We start from the raw sequence: 26521 nt of genomic DNA on the forward strand, positions 1-26521 counted from the left end.
GATGAAAGGGAGTCACAATGTTGCATGACTGCAGGGATAAGGGGGATCCAATATGGCAAAACGGCCATGCAATGTAGGACTGCCAGAGTGTAAACTGGAGACGGGGGGGGGGGGGGGGGCATTTCAGCAGGTGTTGCTTGTTATTCGGTTGTGTGACAAGTGACACCTGCTGCAATTCCCTCTCCTTCACCACCAAATGGGACAGAAGCCATTTTGATTCCCACTCTTGACAGCCCCTAATGCAGGGTAATATTTCAGCGCCGTAAAGAGTGCTATTAAAATGAAAGATAAAACGCTGTCACGCTATGCACTCCGTCTTCAAGCACATCTTGAGCTAGGTCCTGGTTCGCAGAAATAAAACCCTTGTCTCAAGGTTCAGCCTGGCCTACTGTAACTTGAGGGGAGTTGTTTCCTATACATACATATATATATATATATATATATATATATATATATATATATATACATATACACACACACACACACACACACACACACTAGCTGTCCCCTGCCACGCGTTGCTGTGGCCCAGTCTGGTGATCTGGAAAATAAAGTAATGAGAAAGTGTTGGTTTCTAATATATGTAATTCCTTTATGCTTGTGAGTAAACAGTATTTCTTGTTGTTTCTTTGTCAGTGTTGATGTGGAGAGTGTCTGGTTTGCCTACTCTGGAATATGCAACATATCATAGTCCTTCTTTAAGGGTCTCTTTCAAATCTATGATACTATATCTCTCTCTGTGTGAGAGAATCATATCTATCTATCTATATTTATGACTGGATGGCTCTTTGTCAGGATGGCTCTGATTACATTTTCTTGCCCTGGTGAAGAGAGTTGGACTGGATGGCCTTAAGTATTTTCTGTTGGTCATGGGGGTTTTGTGTGGGAACTGTGCCCCATTTCTGTCGTTTGTGGGTTTCGGAATGCTCTTTAATTGTAGTGAACTATAAAACCCAGTAAATACAAATCCCAAATGTCAAGGTCTATTTCCTCCAAACTCCATCTGTGTTCATATTTGGGCATATGGAATATTTGTGTCAAGTTTGGTCCAGATCCATCACTGTTTGAGTCCACAGTGCTCTCTGGATGTAGGTGAACTACAACTCCCAAACTCAAGGTCAATGCCCACCAAACCCTTCCAGTGTGTTCTGTTGGTCATGGAAGTCCTGTATGCCATGTTTGGTTGAATTCCATCATTGGTGGAGTTCAGAATGCTCTTTGATTGTAGGTGAACTATAAATCCCAGCAACTACACTCCCAAATGTCACTCCTTTAAACTCCATCTGTGTTCATATTTGGGCATATGGAATATTCGTGCCAAGTTTGGTCCAGATCCATCATTGTTTGAGTCCACAGTGCTCTCTGGATGTGGGTGAACTATAATTCCCAAACTCAAGGTCACTGTCCACCAAACCCTTCCAGTTTTTTCTGTTGGTCATGGGAGCCCTGTCTGCTAAGTTTGGCCCAATTCCATCATTGGTGGAGTTCAGAATGCTCTTTGATTGTAGGTAAACTATAAATCCCAGCAATGACAATTCCCAAATGACAAAATTAATGTTTTTGAGTGGAGGACATAAATTGGACTGTTAGGTGTCTTGTGTCCAAATTTGGTGTCAATTCCCCCAGTGGTTTTTGAGTTCTGATGGTAGCACGAACTAACATTACATTTATATATATACACACACACACCACTAATTTATTTATTCTGATAGAAGGGTGGGAGGAAACAAAAGACAACTATAATAAAGTGAACAATTACACAATAAAATTATACATTTTAAAAAAATGTGGAATGGAATGATCTGCTGGAAAATATCTGACAGCTAAATGAGCTGTCTGAATTCAAAACACATCTGAAGGCCTATCTCTTCCAGCAAACCGTTTTAATGATGAATTTTAAACTTACGTCTTGTGTTCACTATATTTTAATCTCCATTCTGTGTATTTTACTATATGTATTCATAGAAAAAAAATTAATATGAGTATTTTATATAATGTTTATGATAACGTGTTTTTAACTATGTTATTTATTTATTTATTTATTTATTTATTGTGTCAGGAGCAACCAGACAGTTTTATTACACTTTTTAACAAAACAAACAAACAGACAGACAAAACACAAAGTTTGCAAGCTCAGTAGTTGATTAAATGTCATTTGACCAGTATCTGACCACTTGGAGTGCCTCTGGTGTTGCCGTAAGGTGTTGTGACCCTGCCACAAGAAGAGGTGGGTAAGAAATAAAACTATGATGATGATGATGATTATTATGATTATTATTATTATTTTACTTACACAAAAACACAGTATGACACAGCAAATGAGATTTATTATTATAATTATTACTATTATTAAAAGGCAAAGGTAAAGGTAGTCCCCTGACATTAAGTCCAGTCATGTCCGACTCTGGGGTGTGGTGCTCATCTCCATTTCTAAGCCGAAGAGCCAGCATTGTCCGAAGACACCTCCAAGGTCATGTGGTCGGCATGACTCAATGGAGCGCCGTTACCTTCCCGCCGGAGCGGTACCTATAGATCTACTCACATTTGCATGTTTTCGTACTGCTAGGTTGGCAGAAGCTGGTGTTGACAGCGGAAGCTCATGCCGCTCCCCTGATTCGAACCTGCAACCTTTCGGTCAACAAGCTCAGCAGCTCAGCGCTTTAACCCACTGTGTTACCGGGGGCTCCATTACTATTATTACTACTGTATTATTATTCAAAATACCCTATTTATCTACTAATTAGTTCAAAAATCTACATGTGACAAGACACATCTGGGTTGCTGTGCCACGCAGAGAGGAGAAGGGTCTGGAGAACAAGCCCTATGAGGAACGGCTTAAAGAGCTGGGCATGTTTAGCCTGAAGAAGAGAAGGCTGAGAGGAGACATGATAGTCATGTATAAATATGTGAGAGGAAGTCATAGGGAGGAGGGAGCAAGATTGTTTTCTGCCGCCCTGGAGACTAGGACGCGGAACAATAGCTTCAAACTACAAGAAAGGAGATTCCATGTGAACATCAGGAAAAACTTCCTGATTGTGAGAGCCATTCAGCAGTGGAACTCTCTCTCTGCCCCGGAGTGTGGTGAAGGCTCCTCCTTTGGAGGCTTTTAAACAGAGGCTGGATGGCCATCTGTCGGGGGTGCTTTGAATGCAATTTTCCTGCTTCTTGGCAGGGGGTTGGATTGGATGGCCCATGAGGTCTCTTCCAAGTCTATGATTCTAATTTTATTAGTACTGAATCTATTCTTATTTTGAAATTTATCAGTAGCTGCTGCATTTCCCACTCTAGGCTTATACTCAAGTCAGTAAGTTTTCAGAAGTTTTTTTGTGGTAAAATTAGTGGCCTCGGCTTTTATTCAGACCGGCTTATACAGTAAACAAAATTCTATACAGTGTTCCACAGATTTCCATGAGAAAGGTTTTGTGTGGATTATTTAATTCCAGTCATGCTGATGTCAAACTACCTGGATAATGCAAATTAACTGATATATAAAATAACAGAAGGGAGAATATACTTCCAAATCAAGTACATATTTTCTCCATTTTACGAGGGGAGGGGACCTGACAAGATATTAGCAAATGATATTCCTTGAAACTTGCAAAAACCAAGTCATGGAACTACTAGGTTTCCTAATATAATCAAAACAACGTGGATCTATGAATAAAAAAACCCTAAAGTCCATAGAAAGGATCAAGATCAAATGGATAATTTCATTTAAGAAGTGGGGAGGCCATTTTTCCTGATAACTCTCTCCATCGACAGTCTCCCCATAGTCACTTGATCCAGTTTTTAGTGAGAGGAGCATAAGGAGAGATGAGGAAGGATGAAAATAAAAAGCATATCAGCTACTTCTGATGACTGGAGCATCTGTTGAGCGGAAGTCCTGCTCAGAGAATACTGTCCCCACGAAGGCTAAACTCAGCAATCTATAACTAAATATTGGGCTATCACTGAATAATATCATTGAATATTATTCCAAGATACTGAAATAATTGAGGGATCAGTACCAATCCATGTGGCTCTTTTTGGCTAGCCAGAACGCTGGATACGGCTCAGTCTGTCCCAATAGATTATCTAGCATTAAGTCATTTAAAGGGATTTTAAATGCTGCTTTTAATGCTTTAGAAGATAAGACAGAGGGAGGTCAGAGAAGTATCTACAATAATTAAATAAATTAATAAGTTAGCTAAAGACAAGCTTTTAATTGCATGGGAGAGAACACACTGCTACTATGGTCTCCAGGAACATGGAAATTACTCCCTCAAATGCTATGACATTATGTTCCTCTTCCACAGAATACTATCACACTGAGCTTTAATAAATCCTCAGATATGAAGATCAAAATGGCCAGATTGTAAATTGGCTTCAGCAGCAAATAAAATATCCCTTTCTCTCTTCTACAGACAACAGACAGTTCCTGTTCACCTTCCTCTATAATCAAATTACTGGAGGTTTCTATCTCAAATAAGTTCAAAAGGTGAGCACTGCAGTATTTAAACCGAATCAGCAATATTCTGCGGATTTTGGCATTCTGGCATAGAAAGCAACGCCCACTGTGATGGCATTTGTTCCCCCACCTTTTGACAAGATTATAACCCATAGGTTTTTCTTGTAAGGAAGGAAAGCATGGAGAACTGAACTTAGCAATTTGATCACTTAGAGATGAAGCATAGTGGCCACCTTCTCCTCAAATGAGCAAAAAAGTTGTCTAAAAGGACGTACATGGCAATCTGTTGCAAGTACACTTTGCTTTGAAACAGCCCAAAGGGGGAAAAGACTACATCACTCTTCACCGGATACCAAAAAAAAGGGGAGGGTGAGATGGTCCAATTTCCACTTACGAATTGTTACTCAAGTGTACCATAGCAGAATAGTAAAGAAAATATTGGCACCTGCCACTCAGTTCAATGGGACCTTCTTCCTAGTGAATGCTTTTACAGCTTAAATCAATAAGATTTACTTCCATATTTGACTTTAGAGTTTAGAATTTAAGACAGAAAATTAATGGCTCTCTTTAATCAAACCCTGAATTTCCTTTTTAAGATGCTACATTGTAGCCCAATTATTACTGGAACATATCCAGTTTTTAGTTACCGACTTCCTAAAGAACCAGAGGTAAGCACATCACATGAGTAACTTCAAAATCATATGTGACATTAAACACTACACTTTCCTCTGCTACTTTGTTATCACTGATCCTCAAACTTTCATATTTTATATCTCATTAATCATACTATCAAAGAACAAGGGTCCCAGCATGATACAAACAAAAGGCCACGTTTCCCAAGAAATACATTTAGATGATTGCAGACACTCTAATGATTATTTACAGTCAGTTTAAGGACATAAAACTGCAGTAGCAAGGTTGAAAGTAAACACTAACAAACCAACATAATATTTCCATTAGTACTCCAAAACTGAAGTACTGTTGAAAATATTTTATGGCTAAAACTATAAAAATATGAAGATAAGAAATAATGTCACCACTAGGAAAAATATGATAATAATTCAGCCTTATTAGTAAGAAACCTGTGGTTACATTTCACTTACTAAAATTCTAGGGATAATGTTTCGAACAATGACTTGAAGAGCTGCTTCAAGTTGAAAATGTCTTAAGAAGGAAAAGAAAGGAGAAAGAATGTGGGAGGGGGAAGATAGAGGGGGTTTGAAGCTTTTGAAATTCTCTCCCAATCAACCACTCAACCAACCAACCAACCACCACACACACAGGCATAAAACCACTTTCAAGACTGCAAGACACCAGATTATGGAAACCTAAAATAATAATAATAATAATAATAATAATAATAATAATAAATCTTTATTTATATCCTGCTTTTTCCCAAAAAAGGGACCCAAAGCAGCTTCCAACATATCCGAAAAAGTATAAAATCATTTATATTCCGCTCTTCTCACCCTGAAGGGGACTCAGGGCGGATCAGAGTACACATACACCGCAAACGTTCAATGCCGCTTTGTATAGACAATACACAGACAGAACAGAAAAGGAGGTGCCATGGAAGGTTGGGTTTGAGTAAAGGGGGTGCTCTATGACGAAGAGCTGTCAGGACTTCCTCCTTCTTTTTGGACGCCCAGCATTCTCTGCTCTTCTTTCTTTATGGCGTCGTAAAACATCTCCCCCGCTTTTTTAGCAGTACCTAATTTCTCTAAATAAAATGGCTGGCTCTGAACTTTCCAAGCAGTGATGGTGCCCCCTGCTATTCTGATTCAATTATGTGATTTTCCAAATCACCTCGATACACCAGTACAGGGCAGTCATGCTCACCCAGCACATTCTAATCTGCTAAACTTGGACAGTTGTGTAAAACCGACTAGTTAAATGCATCATCAGATAATGATTCAAAGAAGAACAGAGGCTGTGTTTGCAATGAACAATGTTTTAAATGACAATGTTTTTTTAAAAAATAACACTGAAAATGGTATAGAATTTGGTCCTGGCATGCTTGCTGAAGCAATGCACACAGGGAAAATTCTGGACTAATTATTTGATTCCTCTGGCCTTGTGAATTACCAAAATAGGAGATGATAAGAGTTTATACTGGCCAAAACAGGGCTGTTGAAACAATGGTGAAAGACTGCTACTTAAACATGATGAACAGGGATGGCAGAGATGATTTTGGCTTTGGAATATTTTTAGCAGCGCCCTCTACCTTAATGACTATAATAATAATAATAATAATAATAATAATACTTTATTTGTACCCTGCTACCATCTCCCCAAGGGACTCGATGCGGCTTACATGAGGCCAAGCCTGAAGTAAGCCGCAGGTGATTGAGTAAGAACAAATTCTCAAAAGTCATTACAAAAAGCTCTCTATACCAAAAGACAGCTTCTGCTTCCCACCAGTGATACTTGAGCCACTGCATGGAAACCACTGTTCCAAATAACATCATGAACTGCAGGCTATGCAGAGTAATTCAAAAGAACACTCAGAAAGCAAAAAGAGCTAATTACAAACATTATCAAAGCAACAAAATCCTACCAGTCCTCCATCACATAAATATCAGACCCAAACTAGTGTAGGGAACACTTCTGTATGCCTTGCATACACACACACACACACACACACAAAGCCTGATTTATTTCAGTTAGACTATTTCATTCATGTACAACTGTGATGTATTAGACCAGTTTTGCTTGTCAGATCCACGATAACTGAAAGCTGCCAATTTTATTACATCCCACCTGACTGCACATAAATATGTCAATCACCTGTGGTGCAGTTGAGAGGAGAAAAAAAAGAAAAAAGGAAAAATTTCCTATATGAAAGCTTTCTTACAATCTGTCAAATATGAAGTAAGGAACATCAAATCTAAAGTCTATAAAAGGTTGTTCTGAATACAAGTCAGATGATACCCAATTACTCAGGGGGAAAAAAATAAAGGGAGCAGTCTTGTTAGATGTGAACTTCAGACCTAAAGTACAAAAATATGAGAAGTACATACTTTGTGCATTTGATGCATCCCTTCCTGTGAATAATCATTTGGTCCCATTGTTGGCATGGGATGTGGAACACTTGGAGGTCCAGGACTTGGTCCCATCATGCTATGCACTGAACTTGGTGAAGGACCTGGTCCAGGACTGGGACCCAGTATTGGGCCTGGAGATGGTCCTGGTCCTGGAGAGGGGCCAGGATGAGGCATTGTACCAGGATCTGTTGGCGTAGACATCTATTCTCCGTCTATGTTTCAGTCAGTGGTAGAGCTGTAGGGAAAGGAGAAAAGGCACATTATTTCTGCAATATTAAAGCTGCTTGTTCAGAGTCAATAAAGATACATGACATCATTTTTGCAAACATTGTGAAACTAACGTCAATTACTTATCCAACTTACAAATAAGTCACCTGAATTAAAAAAAATCTTCAACTGGTTCTACACCAAAACAAACTAGTAGTTAAATGAAGATCTCATTCGTCAAAGAAATCCAATATAAAAGAAAAACATTTAAAATAAACTGAAGTTTTTAGAGCAAACGTATAATGTGCTTTCCATGGTCTGGTTCTGTTTTGAATTGAATATCACCCTGGGAGTCTTTTGCTAAAGGGAAATCTATAAATACTGTACAATCCGATATACTTATAAATAAATAAGAAGATACCTTCTGAAGAATCCCACCAGATTCCTTCTTGTTATTTAAAAAGCCCATTGAATATAATTCTCTGATCCCACCCAGTTGTGCCACACTTTTTAAGATCTCACCTATCAGGACAAATATAAATTACTATTATTTAAAAAAATAACTCAGTGGCAACAATGAAAGATTTTGGAAATGTAGATGGCCATGACCAAGCCACAAATCTGTAGAATCTAGTAATCTGTGTACTTTTTCTGTATGTATAATGATGCACAGCTAAGTGAAGACACATAGATGTTAAGTAAAAGAGAGAGTATACCTGTACAAATAAAAATGACCAATGGAGGCACAAACCTACTCTGTAGATTCTCTGATACTTAGAGATAGGAAGTCTGGACAGAATAGGGATTCTTTTGATGTACCACACAGTTGGCTGCGTTAGTTTCACTTTGGTGTTGCAAGTCCCCTTGGTTAATTGGGGACTTCAACATTCATGTGGAGCTCACTCTGTCAGGAGTTCATGTCCATCATGAACTAAGCAATATCTTGAACCCCCACCCCCCATCCCATGCTACAAAACAAACTCTTGGCCTAATTTTCTGTGTGAGGCTAAATGGTGGTGATCTCAGTGATGATAAACTTTCTACAGTTCCATTGTCATGATCACATCACTACCTGGTAAGGTTTAGACTCTCCAGAACTCAGAACCTCTCTGGGGTTAAGATGACCTGCCACAGTAAGTTTATGGATCTTGCTGGTTCTTAATGGTTCTTGTGGTATTTCCTGTTGCCTTGTCAATTAATCCTGTTGAAACCTCAGCTGACCTCTGGAAGAGGGAAATGTCCAGAGTGGTGGACACAAAGTCTGTCCTCACCTCCACAAATTGGAACCAAATGAGCACTCCAGCTCTCCAATGAACTGGTGGTGATAAGGAGAGTTGGACTGGAGTGATGACTGCAGAAAACTCACAAGTCTAGCCAAACACAAGAGCTCACTTGGAAGTTATGTTATGGTAGTGGTGGTGGCAATGAATAAATTGCACTGCCACCATTGTATCCATAGTGGCATCCAGGGGAGCTATCCTGAATGGCCAATAACATTTTACATTCTTCCCCCCAATAGTAGTAAATAAACCACTCCGTAGTCCACCTAAAGTTGTTGGAAATATTTCAGTTTGAGCAAACCAAAGATCTAGATAGGCTCCTTGGGTAAATGAAAGTCACCACATACCCAAGCCCTCCCTGGCTGTTGAAAACAACCTGAAGAGAGTGGTGAAGTGGGTAAAGAGAGAAGTGAAATGTCTCTCTACAGCAAGGCAGGGCTTTATCTTTTCTAAGCGTGGTTGTGAGGACATTATTGCAAAAATTCCCATTGGGCTCCACAATACTAGAAAAATACTGGCTAGCCCAATAGTTTGGCACAGTATTGTGGAGTATGTGATAGCTTCCTAATTCCTGGATTCTTGAATTAAATGGATTATATAAATATATTTCAGTCTGGTTTCAAACCTGGCTATGGGACAGAGGCAGTTTTGAGTGCCTTGGTAGATAGCTTAAGTAGAGAACCAAGCAGGAACTGTATCCCTGTTGGTTCTGCTGTACATATTTGACTTTCGGTACCATTCATCTCAGTATTCTTCCAGATTAACTCTCTGCGATGGGGCTTGGGAGAACTGTTTTCAAGTGGCTCAGATCTCTTGATGGATCAGACTCAAAAGGTAGTGCTAAGGGATGTGTGTTCAACACCCTGGCCTCTACTCTATGGTGTATGTCAGAGCTTGGTTATATCCCTAGTGCTGTTTAATATTTACATGAAATCACTAGAAGAAGTTATCCAGAGTTTTGGGGTTCAGCATTATCAGTATTATCAACATCTTTCAGATCATTTGTTTGTACTTCTCGTCTCACGATTTCCACAATTTTCCTCTGGATTTGGCAGGTTTTGGGGTTCAGCATTATCAGTACGTTGACAAAACATAACTCTATTTCTCCTTTCCATCCAATTCCAAGAAAGGTATTTTTGTACTAAAGTAGTATCTGCTGTAAGTAATGTACCCAATGAGGATGAACAAATTGAAACTTAAGCCAGATGAGATGGAGCTGCTCCTGGTCATTTGGAAGGTAGATCAACAAATAGGGACTCAGTTTATTCTGGGTACGGTTACACTTTCCATGCAATCTTAGATTCCCAATTTGGGTATGCATCTAAGTCTAGATTCCCAGATTTCAGCTGTGGCCTGGAGTGCATTTGAACAGTTAAAACTAGTGCATCTGTTGCTTGAGAAGTCAGCTCTGACTACTGTGACACTTTACATCCTGTTTGGACTACTGTAACACATGCTATGTGGGCCTACTTCTGGAAATTGTTCAGAAATTTCAGTGGGTCCAATATGCTGCAGTGAGACTGTTGACTAGATCTAGTTAAAGGTATCAGAACCCCCTCCCATTTTTACTCCAGCAACACTAAGTATTTATAAACTTAAACTAAGAGGTAAATCGTGTTCAAAATATTTTCATATAAGGAAGGAATGGAGTTGTCTGATGACTTACAACAAGCAGAGGACTAGAAGGGAGAAAAATCTCTAAAGACCAATTATCTATCCTCCAAGACCTGCTAGGAGCCACACAAATTCATCTAATATAAAAAACAAATCAAAGCCACTTTCAGGTTTTTAGAGGGGGTGGGGACTTTTGGGGAACATTTAAGGGGTGTTTCATATGCTTGGAGACTTGGAAGTATCCAGCACCTGCAAAAACGGCTGTGAACACATGCAAGCCTCAGGCCAAAATATTCCTTCCCCTTTGAATTAAAGGGTATTAAGATCAGGGGACAGTCAATATGATGTAGTGGAAAACAGGGTTCAAATCCCAGCTCAGTTATGGAAACCCATATTCGGTAAGTTCTATGTATTCTCTCAAACTCAGAGGACAGCAACGGTACATTTCCTATGAATAAATATTGCCAAGAAAACCTTAGGGTCCACATAAGTTAGAAGTTACTTGAAGACACACAATAACACAAGTGCAAGGAGGAGGACAGCTTCTTCCAATTCTTGGATTTTCTTCACATGCTCACTCTCTGAAACCTTAGCCTCTGCAACACTGAGGGTATGTTTCTGCCACAAGTTTGAAAGCTGGACTGTATTGTTCAAAGATCAGTTTGCAAACACAGTGGCAAGCACACTGGAGAAGGGTTAGTTATTATATATTCTTATAAAACAACATTCCACAAGTTGTTCTATTTATACTGGATTGAAACCACATGTCTTCATTTCCATTTTGGGGGACTTGGAATCATACTATACAGACATGTGAATAGACCAGGCTGTTGATGCATGACCTTGGCTTTCATTGCACTGGTGTAGAATATCAATATACCATATACTCTATTTTCTCCTACAGAAAAAAGCCATTCAAATCTTTTAGAGCAGCAGTGACCAATACATAGCCCCCACGCTACCATGACAGAATTGTGATGAGTGCACACAAAGGAAGGAAAAATGTCTTTGACAACAAAGCCTATGCAGACCATTTATCTTATTTTAAAGTAAAATAGAAGCACATATCTGCTTTAGAATAAGGTATATATTCCAGAAAAGATAAATAGCTCATAGAACAAATCTGAACTCTATCTAAAAACCAAGGTAACTAAACAGAGACTGCTACGCTTTGGCCATATCATGAGAAGACGTAATTCACCAAAAAACAAAATAATGCTTGACAAAAAAGAAAGCAGTAGAAAAAGAAGACCCATTCCAGATGGATAGACTCAATGAAGAAAACCATAGCCCAGTGGTTACATGAGATATGCAGAAGTGTTGATAATAGGGTAACATGGAGATCTTTTGTTCATAAGATCACCATAAGTCAAAGTCAACTTAACAGTAGTTAAGTTACAATTTGCTTCTGGTGTGAGAGAATTGGCTGTCTGCAAGAACCCGGATGTTCTGATGTTTTACCATTCTTGTGGGCGGCTTCTCTCATGTCCTCGCATGAGGAGTTGGAGCTGATAGAGGGAGCTCATCCGTGTTCTCCCCGGATTAACAGCAAATGGACTTCCTGTAAACCTTGTTTTCAAAGATTTGGGAGGTGCACTATTCAACAGCAACTTCATCAGAACAGCAGTAGGATGTACCCCCCTCCCCCCCCCGACACATACACACACTGTGTGGGGTGTAGGATCCAATATAACCCTGATTTCTATTGAACCATAGAAACCTACTGTGCAAGGCATACTCCTGGGCACGGCATACTCTCCCACTCTAACAAGAAGGCAATAATAAACCTTCTCTGACTAAAATCTTGTCAAGAAAACCTTGTGACTGAGTCATTGTACGCTGGAACTGAATTGAAGAAACATAACAATATGACAATGAATATTCAACAACCGTTTACTATTTTCGTATATTTACTTTGTAAACAGTGTGTTCTTGTGTTTTACTACTCACTTCCTTCTTCTGATTAAGCCAGAAAAAGAATTAAAACAAGAATAGTAGAACATGCTTTAAATAAACTATCAGGGGAGCCAACCCCTTGCAGGGCATGACACAAAAATACCTCTGAAGGCTATACTGGCAAAACAAACAATAACTAGAGAACACCACAGGGGCTAATTACTCCCCCAGATTCCTAAACCAGTCACAAAAGAATGAGTTTTCAATGGACAGAATTGTATCTACTGGGTTTCTTACAAAGAAAACTTGTTGGGGAGGGGGGAGGCAGGAAGGGATGCAACGAAGCTATATAAAAGTCATGCAAAGGACAAACATGCTATTGAAAGGAACATTACTATTAAAAACAATTATTGTTTATAGTGAAATTACCCTGGACTGGAGTAAAAAATCAAACTAAAATATAGCAGTATCAAAGAAGATACATTTAAAGCAGCCACTGCTATATGAAGAAAGATAGTACTTTCACACCAATATTATGAGATACATCTGTGCTGTGTTTTATCTTGTAACTAAATCTGCCCATTAGATGCTCCATATTTTCTACATAAACAAGGTATTTCTAACGAGTTGTTTTTGTAAAGTGACCTTAATCTCAACATCATTTAAAACTGAGACAGTGTGTGTATTCATGTGACTTAGGTCACCTGTTGACTCATGGTGATTCTATGGATTTCACAGAGTTTTCTTAAGGAAGGAAAACTCAGGGCCCTTCCGCACAGCCCTATACCCCAGAATATCAAGGCAGAAAATCCCACAATATCTGCTTTGAACTGGGATATCTGAGCCCACACTCGTATAATGTGGGATTTCCTGCTTTGATATTCTGGGATATAGGGCTATGTGGAAGGCCCCTCAGAAGTCGTTTTGCCAGTTCCTTCTTCTAAAACATAGCCTACAGTGCCTGGTAATCCTTGCTTGTCCCCCATTCCAAGGATTAACCAAGGCTGATGCTTTCAAGATCAAACAGGATCTGGTGTCTAAATACTTTAGGATATTTAGGCAGATAAGGAGTTGATTACCAGCAAATAGCTGTAGTAAAGCAACACTGTGGGTATCTTGTTTCATTGGTTCAACAATATGATACCAAAAGTTAAATGATTGAATACAACAGGATGAACATGAATATGATGTGTGCAGTGGGTACAAAGCAAAAACAGTAAAATAGGAATGCAGGAGAAAGTTTTATGATAGATGTAAATACAAGTCTCTGTCCTTATCCTATGATTTTATGTGGCACTGGATAATAGCTTAGAACTTCATAAAAGCAAACCAAGTTAGTATAACTACTCAGAGCACAACATTCTTAGCAATGCAGAGGTGGTTGGTGGATTTGTCTTTGGGGGAATGAATCTATCATTCATTTTACTACTGTTTCTCCCACATGTGAGTATGTGCCTTCAAGTTGCCTGATAGTGACCTCATGAATTTCACAGGGTTTTCTAAGGCAAGGAATACTCAGGTTGTTTTGCCAGTTCCTTCCTCTGAAATGTAGCCCACGGCTCTGGTATTCTGAACTGGTCTCTGAATGTAATAAAGTGAACTTGAATTTGTGGTCTCCCATTTAAGTACTAATCAGGACTGACCCTGTTTAGCTTCCAAGATCAGACATGATCTGGTGCTTTCGTCACTAAACTGAGACTACCTCCACATAACATGAGATGTACTTCCAATCAAGACTGAAAATTAAACATTTGTTTAACAGATTTCCAGCTGCTAGTTCTACAGAAATAATCATTGCTCGGTGAAACCTCTGAATTTATTATGTTAAGCAAAACTTGTGAGTGTTGTTTCTTAACATCTATCATCCAGTCTCATGAGAAAGCATTATGGTACATTAATTTGTATCAAAGCATACACTTATTTTACATTATGATGTAGGTAATGGTAGACTGGGTCCCCTGGAGGCACAGCGGGTTAAACCACTAAGCTGCTGAACTTGCTGACCGAAAGGTTGGTGGTTCAAATCCGGGGAGCAGGGTGAGCTCCCGCTGTTAGGCCCAGTTTCTACCAACCTAGCAGTTCGAAAACATGCAAATGTGAGTAGATCAATAGGTAATGCCTGGACAGGAAGGTAATGGCGCTTAATGCAGTCATGCTGGCCACTTGACCCTGGAGGTGTCTATGGACAATGCCAGCTCTTTGGCTTAGAAAGGGAGATGAACACCACCACCCCAGTTGGATATGATTAGACTTAATGTCAGGGGAAACCTTTACCTTTAATGGTAAACTGCTTACCATCATGGATTGGAGAGGCCTCCTTTTGGGATGGCAGCTCTTGTTTCTGTATGTTATATAGAGATTCCTCTGTTCTTAGGCTGAGTAAGAATCTCAGCATCATAGATAAGGGAGCTTTAAATCCTACGCAAATCATATCTCTATGTATAATATTTCATTCTGAATCCTGGAGTTTGTTGTTGTAATTTCTGACTTATGGCAGCCCTAAGGCGAACCCATCATAGGGTTTTCTTGGCAAGATTTACGAGAGGATTTGTCTTTGCCTTCCTCTGAGGCCAAAAAGATGTGACTTGCCCAAGGTGGCTGGGGGTGATTCAAACCTTGATCTCCCAATACTTAAACCATTATACTATGCTGGCTTTCATGCCCTCATTAACCTCATGGAAAAACATAAGCAGCTGTGTTCAGGGCACTGGTTTGGCAGCAGATGACACATTACATCAGAGTACAGTTCAGCAGTATGTATACATACGGTTAGCAGAAAAGAACACGATGCATTTATTTAGTTCTGAGTCAAATTGGCTCTACAGGTTACATCACCTTAATTCAGTGCCAACTGTCATGCCAACAACTTTCATCTCATTCTGTAACAACATCTGTTGAATTATTCTGGGGAAACTGGCCCATCACTTAGGAATATCTAGTTCTTTTGGTTTCCATTGTGTTCCAAGGTATCCTGACATATACTTATGCAAAACATCTGCATGGATGTGGTAATTACATCCACTTGTATACACATCATTGTTTATTTTTTATGTTTTCCTATCGTTCATAGGAATTTCCTACATTTTATCTAAAGCATTTGTTGAGAAACAAAGTAAAAAATATAAATAGGAAAATGGAGAGAAATTATAGATGCAGAACCGAACTGTAAGATTTTCATGCATGTACAATTTATGTCGGGGTCTGTTTCTTATACATATGTAGATATCAGCACAGAAACCACGATTGTTCCTCAGTAATGCCTCTAATTTAAGAGCTAGTATAGTGGTTTGAGGAGAGCAATGTCCAATCTTGATAAAATAGTGAAAAGTAGAGACATCACACTGGTAACGAAGATCCGCATAGTTAAAGCAATGGTATTCCCCATAGTCACCTACGGATGTGAGAGCTGGACCATAGGGAAGGCTGTGCAAAGGAAGATAGATGCTTTTGAACTGTAGTGCTGGAGGAAAGTTCTGAGCGTACCTTGGACCGCCAGAAGATCCAACCAGTCCATACTTCAGGAAATAAAGCCGACTGTTCATTGGAGGGAAGGATATTAGAGGCAAAGATGAAGTACTTTGGCCATATCATGAGAAGACAGGAAAGCTTAGAAAAGACAATTATACTGGGGAAAATGGAAGGAAAAAGGAAGAGGGGCCGACCAAGGGCAAGATGGATGGATGGGATCCTTGAAGTGACTAGGACTGACCTTGAACTAGCTGGGGTTGGTGACGGCCAACAGGGAACTGTCGTGAGCTGGTCCATGAGGTCACGAAGAGTCGGAAACAACTGAACGAATGAACAACAAATAGTGGTTTGAGTACTGGACTACAACCCAGAGACCAGGTTTCAATTCCCCATTTAGGCATGGAAACCCACTGGGTGACCTTGGTCTCTGGGTTGTAGTCCAGTGCTCAAACCACTATATCGGCTCTTAAATTAGAGGCATTACCGAGGAGCAATCCTGGTTTTTGTGCTGATGTCTACATATGTACAGGACACAGACCTCAACTTAAATTGTACATGCATGAAAATTTTATAGTTGGGTCCTGCAGCTAAAATTTCTTTTCATTTTCCTGTTTATATTTTTATTTTGTTTCTCAACAAATGCTTTGGATAAAATGTAGGAAATTCCTATGAATGATAGGAAAACATAAAAAATAAACAATGATGTGTATACAAGTTGATATAATTACTACATCCATGCAGATGTTTTGCATAAGTATAAGTGAGGATACCTTGCAAATGACTAAAACTAGGGACTATTTGTGTGCTTGCAGAGGCATCTGGCGGTAATCATTTGAAACTCTTGTGTCCCCAGCCTTTCAAGTGGTAAGAGTTTCATTCATAGGTGGTCTGTGGTTTCAGAGATATAACGATTTCAAATAGAATCAATCTTTTTGAATCACACAGCCTCTCTATCTTATATTTAAATTTCATTTTAAACAAAAGTTTCCTCTACTAATTATCAACAAATAAAATCACCCCATTCATATAATCATAGAATTGAGAATGAACCCAAGGTTCATCTAATCCAACTACAATGGATCCTTAGTTTTGGGACTCCACACATAATCTGTGGGTTATCAAGTCCCATTCTATACAATGGCATAGTAAAATAGTGGTCCCTTATTTGAAAAAATGGCAAAGCCAAGGTATGTTTTAAGCCATGGCTGGCTGAATCGATGGGTACATATTCTGGGGATATTGAGGGCTAACTAAAGGAATCCACAGCTAACAAATCCTTGACAAGCAGCCATACGACTAGTTTAAAAGCTTCCACTCCTTCCAACATAGCCTATTCCACTGTGAATCAGACCCCCTTCCCCTCTCTCTACCTTAAATTGATGTTAATATGATACTGACTAGGGTAATTTTTGAACAGGATATTGATTATTGCAGTCATCATCATTCCCCTCTCCATTAGCTATAGCATATTTACCAGTCTGATGAACATTGGGGAGCCATTTTCCCTAACCTTAATGACAGCATGCTGTGCTGCCAAACTGCTTTCAACTTTTCTTCAAGCCTTGTTAGGAAGGACTGTCTGTACACTATGAGAAAATGGACTGAATATCCACTCTATGTTCCAGCCCACACAACACAAGCTACTGTCAACCTAATTTACAGAAGGCGAAAAATAATCACAGTTTGTCAAAGCAATCAGTACTTTGCAAAATAGGGAAAGGTCCCCTAGAGAGAGCATAAGACGTTACCAAGGGAGAGAAATCATTTTACGCATGTTATTGGCAGTAAGCTTGTAAACGTGTCAGGATTCGGGTTTCCAAAAAGTGGAGGTCACACACACACACACACACACACACCTTGGGGAATCATGGAAAAGAAGAAAAGGTTGCATGATCCCTTTTAGTGGCTTCAGTATGGTTACTAAAGTCACATCAGTATATGGAGAGTATCTGGAGGAACAGGATGAGGAGAAGACAGAGAAGTATGAGGACAGCAGAAATAGTGAGATTTTCAGACTGATAAGGAGTGTTAAGATCAAGCAGCTTTTGAAGACAACACTATCACATAAACTTTGATAATACTGTACTAAGCATAAAACACATTTAATTCCCTTCTTCCTAAACCGTGGGTTCCAACCCCACTCAATATTGGAATCATGAAAAAAATGGCAATACCACCCATTTGCACAAAACTGTTAGCAACAACATGCAGTGTTTACAGTGAACTCTGCAAAAGAAACTTGAGATGTACTCTCCAAAAAAGAAAATCAGCCTGTTTAGCAAGTCTTGCAAATGTTGCTTTGTTATCACTAAATGTCTGATTTTTACCCCTATATTTATATACCTATATACCTGGGGTCATATAAAAAATTATCAGGAGGAAAGGGGTCTCGAGTGGGAAAAGTTTAAGAAGCCTTGATTTAATTTATATCCTGCCTTTCTCTTGACATGAGACTCAGGATGGTGTACAACAATATAAATGAAAGTTCAGGTAGAATTGTACATACAGAAATTAAAACTCAAATAATTATATTAATCAATACAGCCAAAACAGTTTAATAGTATCTTAAATGTGCTTCAACTATTCCAGCCTTGTAATTTTAATGTAACAGAAAATGGCACCCTCTGCTTTTGTATACACCTTCTACAATGCTTAAAAAAATAAAACTTTATACATAAGGAATCAAAGAGGCCTTAGATTTTTTTAAAAAAAATCAACAACTAAAGATTAATTCAAGTGTCCCGACCCGCCATTATCATAACACCCTTGATAACTACTGTTTGTCAGTGAAATGGACACCACTGGAAGAAATCCCAACACCCTGTTGCAGCTCACCATATAAACCTGCTCTAGAGCAATGGTTCTCAACATTCCTAACGCTGGGACCCTTAATACTGTGGTGGACCCCCAACCATAAAATGGGTGGTGACCCCAAACCATAAAATTATGTTTGTTGCTACTTCATAAATGTAAATTTGTTACTGTTATGAATCATAATAAATATCTAATATGCAGGATGTATTTTCATTCACTGGACCAAATTTGGCACATATACCCGATACACCCAAATTTGAATATGGTGGGGTTGGGAAGGGGGCATTGATTTTGTTATTTGGGAGTTGTAGTTGCTGGGATAACCTTCAATAAGAGCATTTTGGACTCCACCAATGACGGAATTGAACCAAACTTGGCACAAAGAACTCCACCGACCAACAGAAAATGCTGGAAGGCTTTGGTGTGGATTCAGACAATGATGGATCTGGACCAAACTCGGAACGAGTGCTCAATATGCCCAAATATGAACACTAGTGGAGTTTGGGGAAAACAGACCTTAACATTTGGGAGTCGTAGCTGCTGGGATTTAGTTATCCAACAATCGAAGAGCATTCTAAACCCCACCAATGATACAATTGAGCCAAACTTTCCACACAGAAACCCTATGATCAACAGAAAATACTGGAGGGATTTACGAGGAATTGACCGTGATTTAGAGGAGAGCACGACTGTTCTCGCTTCCCCACTTGGAGTCTCAGAAACAGCCCTACCGTTGGCTGAGAGACCAGCTGAGAGGCCAGCCAATCACAGCAAGAGGAAGGCTTTTGGTGGGAGGATTTGCCTTCTGTTTCCAAATAGGAAGAGAAGTGTAGGTGGAGAGATCTTCAGGCTTCTCTGCTCAAAGGGGTTCCTAAGACCATCAGAAATATGTGTGACACCTCTGAAACCCCTCCCCTCCTGACCCCCCCCCCCAGGGGTCCGACCCCCAGGTTGAGAAACACTACTTTAGAGGATTGGGATCTCGGCAGGGATGCATCTACACTGTAGAACAAATGTGGTTTGGCACCACTTTAACTATGGAATCTCTGGGATTTATAATTTTATAATGCCCCAATGCTATGGAATCTCTGGGATTTATAATTTTATAATGCCCCAGCACTCTTTGGCAGGGAAGGTTTAAGACGTTGCAAAACTCCAACTCCCATGATTCCATGACACTGAGTATTGGCAGCTATCAATTTCCACGGTGTAGACACACTCCTGGACAAATCTGGATGATATATAAGAGACTGGAAAAAATAAAAGAAGAGCAGGCACATGAAGTAGGGCATAAATTGTTAAAAGGAGGGCTTGGTCACATCCCATCTTTTGAGGACACGACTTATGGGTACCCTAAGTTCTGAAGATGTCGGGGCATTTATCACAAAGGAGAACCTCAGCTGAAGTGAACCCTGAGCAAGCAGGGGGCAAAAACAACCTGCTTCAAACACAATCATCTTCAAAACTAACAGTAACCACAGGAATGCAATGGAAAGATTTTTAATAGATTCATCTCAGTGCACCCATTTGCTCCCAACTGAGAAGTCTCCATGTACGGATCGCGGAGGTTACAACAATAATCAGAAACTCAACAGCAAGGAAAATAAAGATTACAGACCAAAAAGGAAAGAAAGAAACCACAGACCCGTCCACCTTTTGATCCGAACTTCAAAGTCAAAGAAAAGAGTGTGCACGATGGTGGACATGAAACTTTTGAAAGCAATCTATGTATTAAACAGAATTCCAAAATTAACAGCCTAAAAAATGCAAGCCAGAAGGCTTTTTTCCCCCACTCTTTTGTCAAGCTCATGCCTCAGGTGTTGGTCAAAGCACTCTTCAAACATGACAAGGAATGCACACCAACCACTTTAGCAGCGAACAAAAGAAAAGATCTGAGGCCGCTTTGAACACACTCGGGTGGTGCAGAGCTTCTATAGAACCCTCTAGTACAGCTAGTCCTGAAGCACAGGCAGAACTTGGGAGAAATACTTATTTAATGAAGCCTTGCCTTCACCTCTGTCAAGCCCACATCTGTTATATGACACACTTAACTTTGAATTTGCCTGAAAAACGCTCATATCGCTGATAGAACTTTTTCTATGTGTTTCGCATGCCTGATGATGAATTGCAGATGGACATAAAAATCTCTATTCTGTCCTTCCATTTCGCACACACAAAGGGACCCAAGGAGGGGGCAAGGGGGAGAAGAATAGGGCAATTAGCGGCACAAAAAGAGAAAGTGTGCCTAAATTTGCATGACAATGCACCGACTCCCCCAGCCAAAGCAGCCCCACCTCCTAACATGGAGCTGCTATAGTGCTAAAAGGGATGGAAGGCTGGCTTTACATTCATTGTCCAGACCTGGGGAGTTCCTGGAACCAAAGGGAGCGGAATTAAAGAGACTCAAAAGGCCCAGAAAAGAATGAAAGGCGGAGAGAACAATGCTGGAAATGTCAAATACCATGTTAAGGGCACAGGGTTGCTTGGCTGTGCCTTTCTCTCCAGCACACACACTGAGGCTGGAGCTACACTGTCATATAATGCAGTTTGAAACTGCATTATATGGTCACTGTGGACTTATATAATGAAGTTCGAATGGTATTGTTGTCTACACTGACCATATAATGCAGTTCTAACTGTATTGTGTGTGCTGCTGTGAGTTTTCTGGGCTGTATAGCCATGTCCCAGAAGCATTCCCTCCTGACGTTTCACCAACATCTATGGCAGACATCCTCATAGTTGGAAACTAGGTAAGTGGCATTTATATATCTGTGGAATGTCCAGGGTAGGAGAAAGAACTCTTTGTTGGAAAAAAGTGTGAATGTTGCAACTGACAGGGGAATTCCAGGCAAGAAACAATCAGGGCCAGCTAATCACCTCCCAACAAAGGATTCCCCTGGGCAGGAAGAAGCAAGGCTTTTAAGCTGCAAGGCCATTCAGTCCTAATCAAGGTGGTCAACTGCAACATTAACACTTGCCGCAAGCAGACAACAGTCCTCTCTCCCATGTTGGACATTCCACAGATATATAAACCCCACTTGCCTAGTTTCCAACAGACCTCACAACCTCTGAGGATGCCTGCCGTAGATACGGGCGAAACATCAGGAAAGAACCACATCAAGTCGCCTTCAGGTTAAGAGGGGCTGGAACATAGCCAGACAGCCTGGAAAACTCAGTAATTCTGGCCATGAAAGCCTCTGAGAATACGTTGTATTATGTGTGTCTACACTGACCATATAATGGAGTTTCAGACTGTATTATGTGTGTCTACGCTGCCCGTATAATGCAGTTCAAACTGTATTATGTGTGTTAACACTGACCATATCATACAGTTCAAAGTGTATTATGTATATCTACACTAACAATATAATGTAGTTTCAAACTAAAGTATTGCTGCATCAAACTGCATTATATAGTTAGTGTAGACTCATATAATGCATTTCAATGCAGTTAAACAGTTAACTGCATTATTAGTTAAGCTCATCCAAAAGAGGAGCCCCCACTGGCTCAGTGGGTTAAACAGGTTGGAGGTTCGAATCCTGGGACAGCATGGATGAGCTCCCTCTGTCAGCTCCAGCTCCCCATGCGGTGACATGAGAGAAGCCTCTCACAAGGATAGTAAAACATCCCACCGTCTCCTGGGCAACATCCTTGCAGACAGCCAATTCTCTCACACCAGAAGCAACTTGCAGTTTCTCAAATCGCTCCTGACACAAAAAAAAAACCAAAAGAGAAATACAAGTGTTCTCTAAACTTCTGCAAATCTGTATGTAGATTGAGCAAATCTTCAAACTGAGTGAGAAGTAAAACTTCTCTACTTTAGCAAGCCAGTCTATACTGAAATTAATCTAGGGGTGGGAGGGAGACAATCGGCACAATCACATTAAGATGCAAAATACAGAGAGAGCGATCAGTGCCTCTCATTGGCTTAGAAGCAGTGAGAAAGCAAGGCCTGAAGTGGAGTTAATCAGCCTCTCTTGTCTCTGGCAAATTGAGGGTCCTCCGATGAGGCATGCGCCCTCCACACACAGAGAGAAAAAAATAAACATAAAAAGGCATAGCTCTGTAAACGAAACAAATGGAGGAGCTGCTCAGCGAAGGCTCCCTCCCAGCAGGCCTTGTGGAAAGTTGCACAACATGCGCCGCCACAGGAAGAGGCCTGGGCCACCATGTGTCTTCCAACTCCAACCACTCTTAGAACTAGACTCCTCAAAGATTGCGAGGAGATTGTGATCTAGGCATATCCACATTGAAAAAAAAACTTTTTAATGTATTGTCAAAGGCTTTCATGGCTGGAATCACTGAGTTGTTGTAGGTTTTTTGGACTATATGGCCATGTTCTAGAAGCATTCTCTCCTGACGTTTTGCTCGCATCTGTGGCAAGCATCCCCAGAAATTGTGAGGTCGTTTTTTAAATTCCTTCTCTCTTCCCTCCTTCTTATCTTTTCCTTCACCTTGTTTATCCACTACCCAAGATGCATTTCTTTTTATTTTATACTATCTGTCCCCTGCCACAAGCTGCTGTGGCCCAGTCTGTGTCTATGTGTTTTGTGTATATATATATATATTTGTGTATATATGTAGTTTTGTGCATGAGTTGTAATGTATTTGGGGGGTGGTGGCTTTTTAAGTCTCTTCTGCTGTGTTTTTCAGTGTTTTTATGAGTGATGGTCACTAGTTGGCCTGTTTGGTGTCTTGTGTCCAAATTTGGTGTCAATTTGTCCAGTGGTTTTTGAGTTATGTTAATCCCACAAACAAACATTACATGTTTATTTATCTAGATTAGAAATATCACATGGAGCCACTATACTGTAACCCCCAATCTCCCTTATCCCTATTTTCAATTAAAATATTTTTAAAAAACAATAACAGCTTTGGACATATTTCCAGAAGTTTTGCACACACAGAGAGAGGCCTCTCAAGTCCCCAAAGCACTAAGGAAACTGAAACCTACAGTGGAATGAATGCAATCTGACACCACTTGGCTCTGGAGAGTTGTAGTTTGGTGGGCCACCGACACACACTCTTTGGGCACACTTTGCAAAACTCCTTTTCAACACCAAGCTATGGGAAGTGGTGCCAAACTGCATGTATTGTTGTTGATGTTCTGGGGGAGTCCAGCCAAAGCTCGCCCCCAATCTTTTAGGAGTCTGTTTTCCTTTCCTACACCCCCCCCCCCCTTCAAAACAGCGGAGACTTGTTTACCTTTTCTTTGCAGGAGGGGAAGAGCTGGCATGGGCGAAAAGCAGGCCTTACAGGGTGGTTCCCAAGCGATCCGACATGTCGGGAGTGGGCGAGAGGAGGAGGAGGAGGAGAGTCCTCGGCAGCGACTTCCTGATCCTCTCTCTCTGCACAGAGAGGAGGAGGAGGAGGAGTATGAACAGATCCAGCCCCAGCAGCGCCAAACCTCGCCTCTTCCTCTCTTCCTCTTCCTTTTCCTCTCTCTCTCTGCCTCCCAGCTCCTCCTGCTGCCTTCCCAAACCTGCCTCGAAGCCTTCAGACCAATCTGATCATCCAAAAGAGAGGGGAAAACTTTTTCTTCTTTCTCCTCCTCCTCCAACCAGAGGACCCCCTGGCTGCTCCCATTAGGGGCCAGGAGGAGGAACGACAAGGCACAGGCAGGCACCTTGTGGCATGTTATTATGTATCTCAGGGTGGCAAGGAGAGAGAAAAAAGCAAGCAGATAGAGCGCGTCGTGCCTCTTGTCTGCGGCAGGAGACGAGCAAAGAACGGGGAAAGGTGGGGACACGGGTTGGGGCAGTTCCAAAGCAACGCACCTCTAGCTCTGTTTATCTCTACCGACTAACAGAGGAGGCCATGGACTTCTTTTCTTTGCCTTGGCCGCGGGGACCTCCAGGCAACCCAGCGTGATTTAGAAGCTTTCTATTTATGGAATTGGAGCCCTCGGTGGCTCAATGGCTGAAAACAGCTGTCAGATGGTAATTTTGCCAGCACCGATTGTTTTTAAGTCCAGGCCAAGGTCTTTAGGCATTGCACCCAGTGTGTCGATCACCACTGGGACCATGGAGCCCCCCAGTGGTGCAATGGGTTAAACCAAGGGTCCTCAAACTTTTTTAACAGAGGGCCAGGTCACAATCCCTCAAACTGTTGGAGGGCCGGATTATAATTTGGAAGAAAAAAAATGAATGAATTCCCATGCACGCTGCATACATCTTATTTGCAGTGCAAGAAACACTTTAAAAACAATACAATAATTAAAATAAAGAACAATTTTAACAAATATAAACTTATTAGTATTTCAATGGGAAGTGTGGGCCTGCTTTTGGCTGATGAGATAGGATTGTTGTTGTTGTGTGCTTTCAAGTCGTTTCAGACTTAGGTTGACCCTGAGCGAGGGCCAGGTAAATGACCTTGGAAGGCCGCATCTGGCCCCCGGGTCTTAGTTTGAGGACCCCTGGGTTAAACCCTTGTACCGGCAAGACTGAAGATCGACAGGCTGGAGGTTCGAATCAGAGGAGAACTCAGATGAACTCCCTCTGTCAGCTCCAGTTCCCCATGCGGGGACATGAGAGAAGCCTCCCACAAGGGTGGTAATGGGGAGGGGAGAGCATGAATGAGCTCCCTCTGTCAGCTCCAGTTCCCCATGCGGGGACATGAGAGAAGCCTCCCACAAGGGTGGTAAAACATCAAAAACATCCAGGCGTCCCCTGGGCAACATCCTTGCAGAGGGCCAATTCTCTCACACCAGAAGAGACTTGCAGTTTCTCAAGTAACTCCTGAAACGGAGCGACTATAAATAGTAATAATATAAAATAATAATATCATAGTATTATTCAAATAATAATAAATAGTCAATATTCCAGGTACTACCGTCCTTCCTCTCTACCTTAGAATGATAAATAGGAATAATATAGTAATATAATAGTAATATAATATAAATAATATAACATAAATAATAGTAAATATCCTTTTGGAGTAGCCGGAATCATTGGTTTGCTGAGAGAAGCATTCTCTCCTGATGTTTTGCCCACATCTATAGCAGGCATCCTCAGAGGTTGTGAGGTCTGTTGGAAACTAGGCAAGTGAGGTTTATATATCTGCGGAAGGTCAGGGGTGGGAGAAATAACTCTTGTCTGCTGGAAGCCAATCAGGGCCAGCTAATACCTCCCAACAAAAGATTCCCCCAGGCAGGAAGCAGCCAGGCTTTGAAGCTGCAAGGCTTTTCAATGCTAATCAGGGTGATCAATTGCAGCATTCACACTAAGAGTGCTTTCTCCCACCCTGGATATTCCACAGATATAGAAACCTCACTTGCCTAGTTTCCAACAGCCCTCACAACCTCTGAGGATGCCTGTCATAGACGCAGGTGAAACGTCAGGAGAGAATGCTTCTGGAACATGGACATACAGCCTGGAAAATTCACAACAAACCAGTGATTCCAGCCACGAAAGCCTTCAACAATACAAGAGTGCTTTCTCCCACCCTGGACATTTCACAGATATATAAACCCCACTTGGGGGAATCCTTTGTTGGGAGGTATTAGCTGGCCCTGACTGGCCTCCAGCAGACAACGGTTCTTGCTCCCACCCCTGACCTTTCACAGATATATAAACCTCACTTGCCTAGTTTCCAACAGACCTCACAACCTCTGAGGATGCCTGTCATAGATGCAGATGAAACATCAGGAGGGACATTCTGGAACATGGCCATACAACCTGGGAAACTCACAGCAACCCACTTCTTAGCTCGATTTCTCTCTCCCTGTTTATTGAAAAGGCACACAACTTCTT

At 40.9% G+C, this 26521-nt stretch overlaps 1 protein-coding gene across 3 annotated transcripts in view; it reads right to left on the bottom strand.

The window, feature by feature from the left end:
• The window catches only part of SMARCA2 (SWI/SNF related, matrix associated, actin dependent regulator of chromatin, subfamily a, member 2), a 126315-nt gene that overhangs the window by 96928 nt on the left and 2866 nt on the right, over positions 1-26521 (bottom strand). For 2 of the 3 annotated variants that reach the window (XM_067464420.1, XM_060762261.2), the window contains exons 1-2: positions 23976-24245; positions 7468-7726 (exon numbers count right to left, since the gene is read on the bottom strand). In XM_067464420.1, coding sequence (XP_067320521.1) covers positions 7468-7692 — 225 coding nt within the window. In that variant the 5' untranslated portion in view covers positions 7693-7726; positions 23976-24245. Of the gene's footprint in view, positions 1-7467; positions 7727-23975; positions 24246-26521 lie in introns of those variants that run through there. The other variant, XM_060762260.2, reaches the window with a different exon arrangement.

The sequence above is a fragment of the Anolis sagrei genome, chromosome 2, assembly GCF_037176765.1.
Source record: "Anolis sagrei isolate rAnoSag1 chromosome 2, rAnoSag1.mat, whole genome shotgun sequence".
Classification (NCBI taxonomy): Eukaryota; Metazoa; Chordata; class Lepidosauria; order Squamata; family Dactyloidae; genus Anolis; species Anolis sagrei.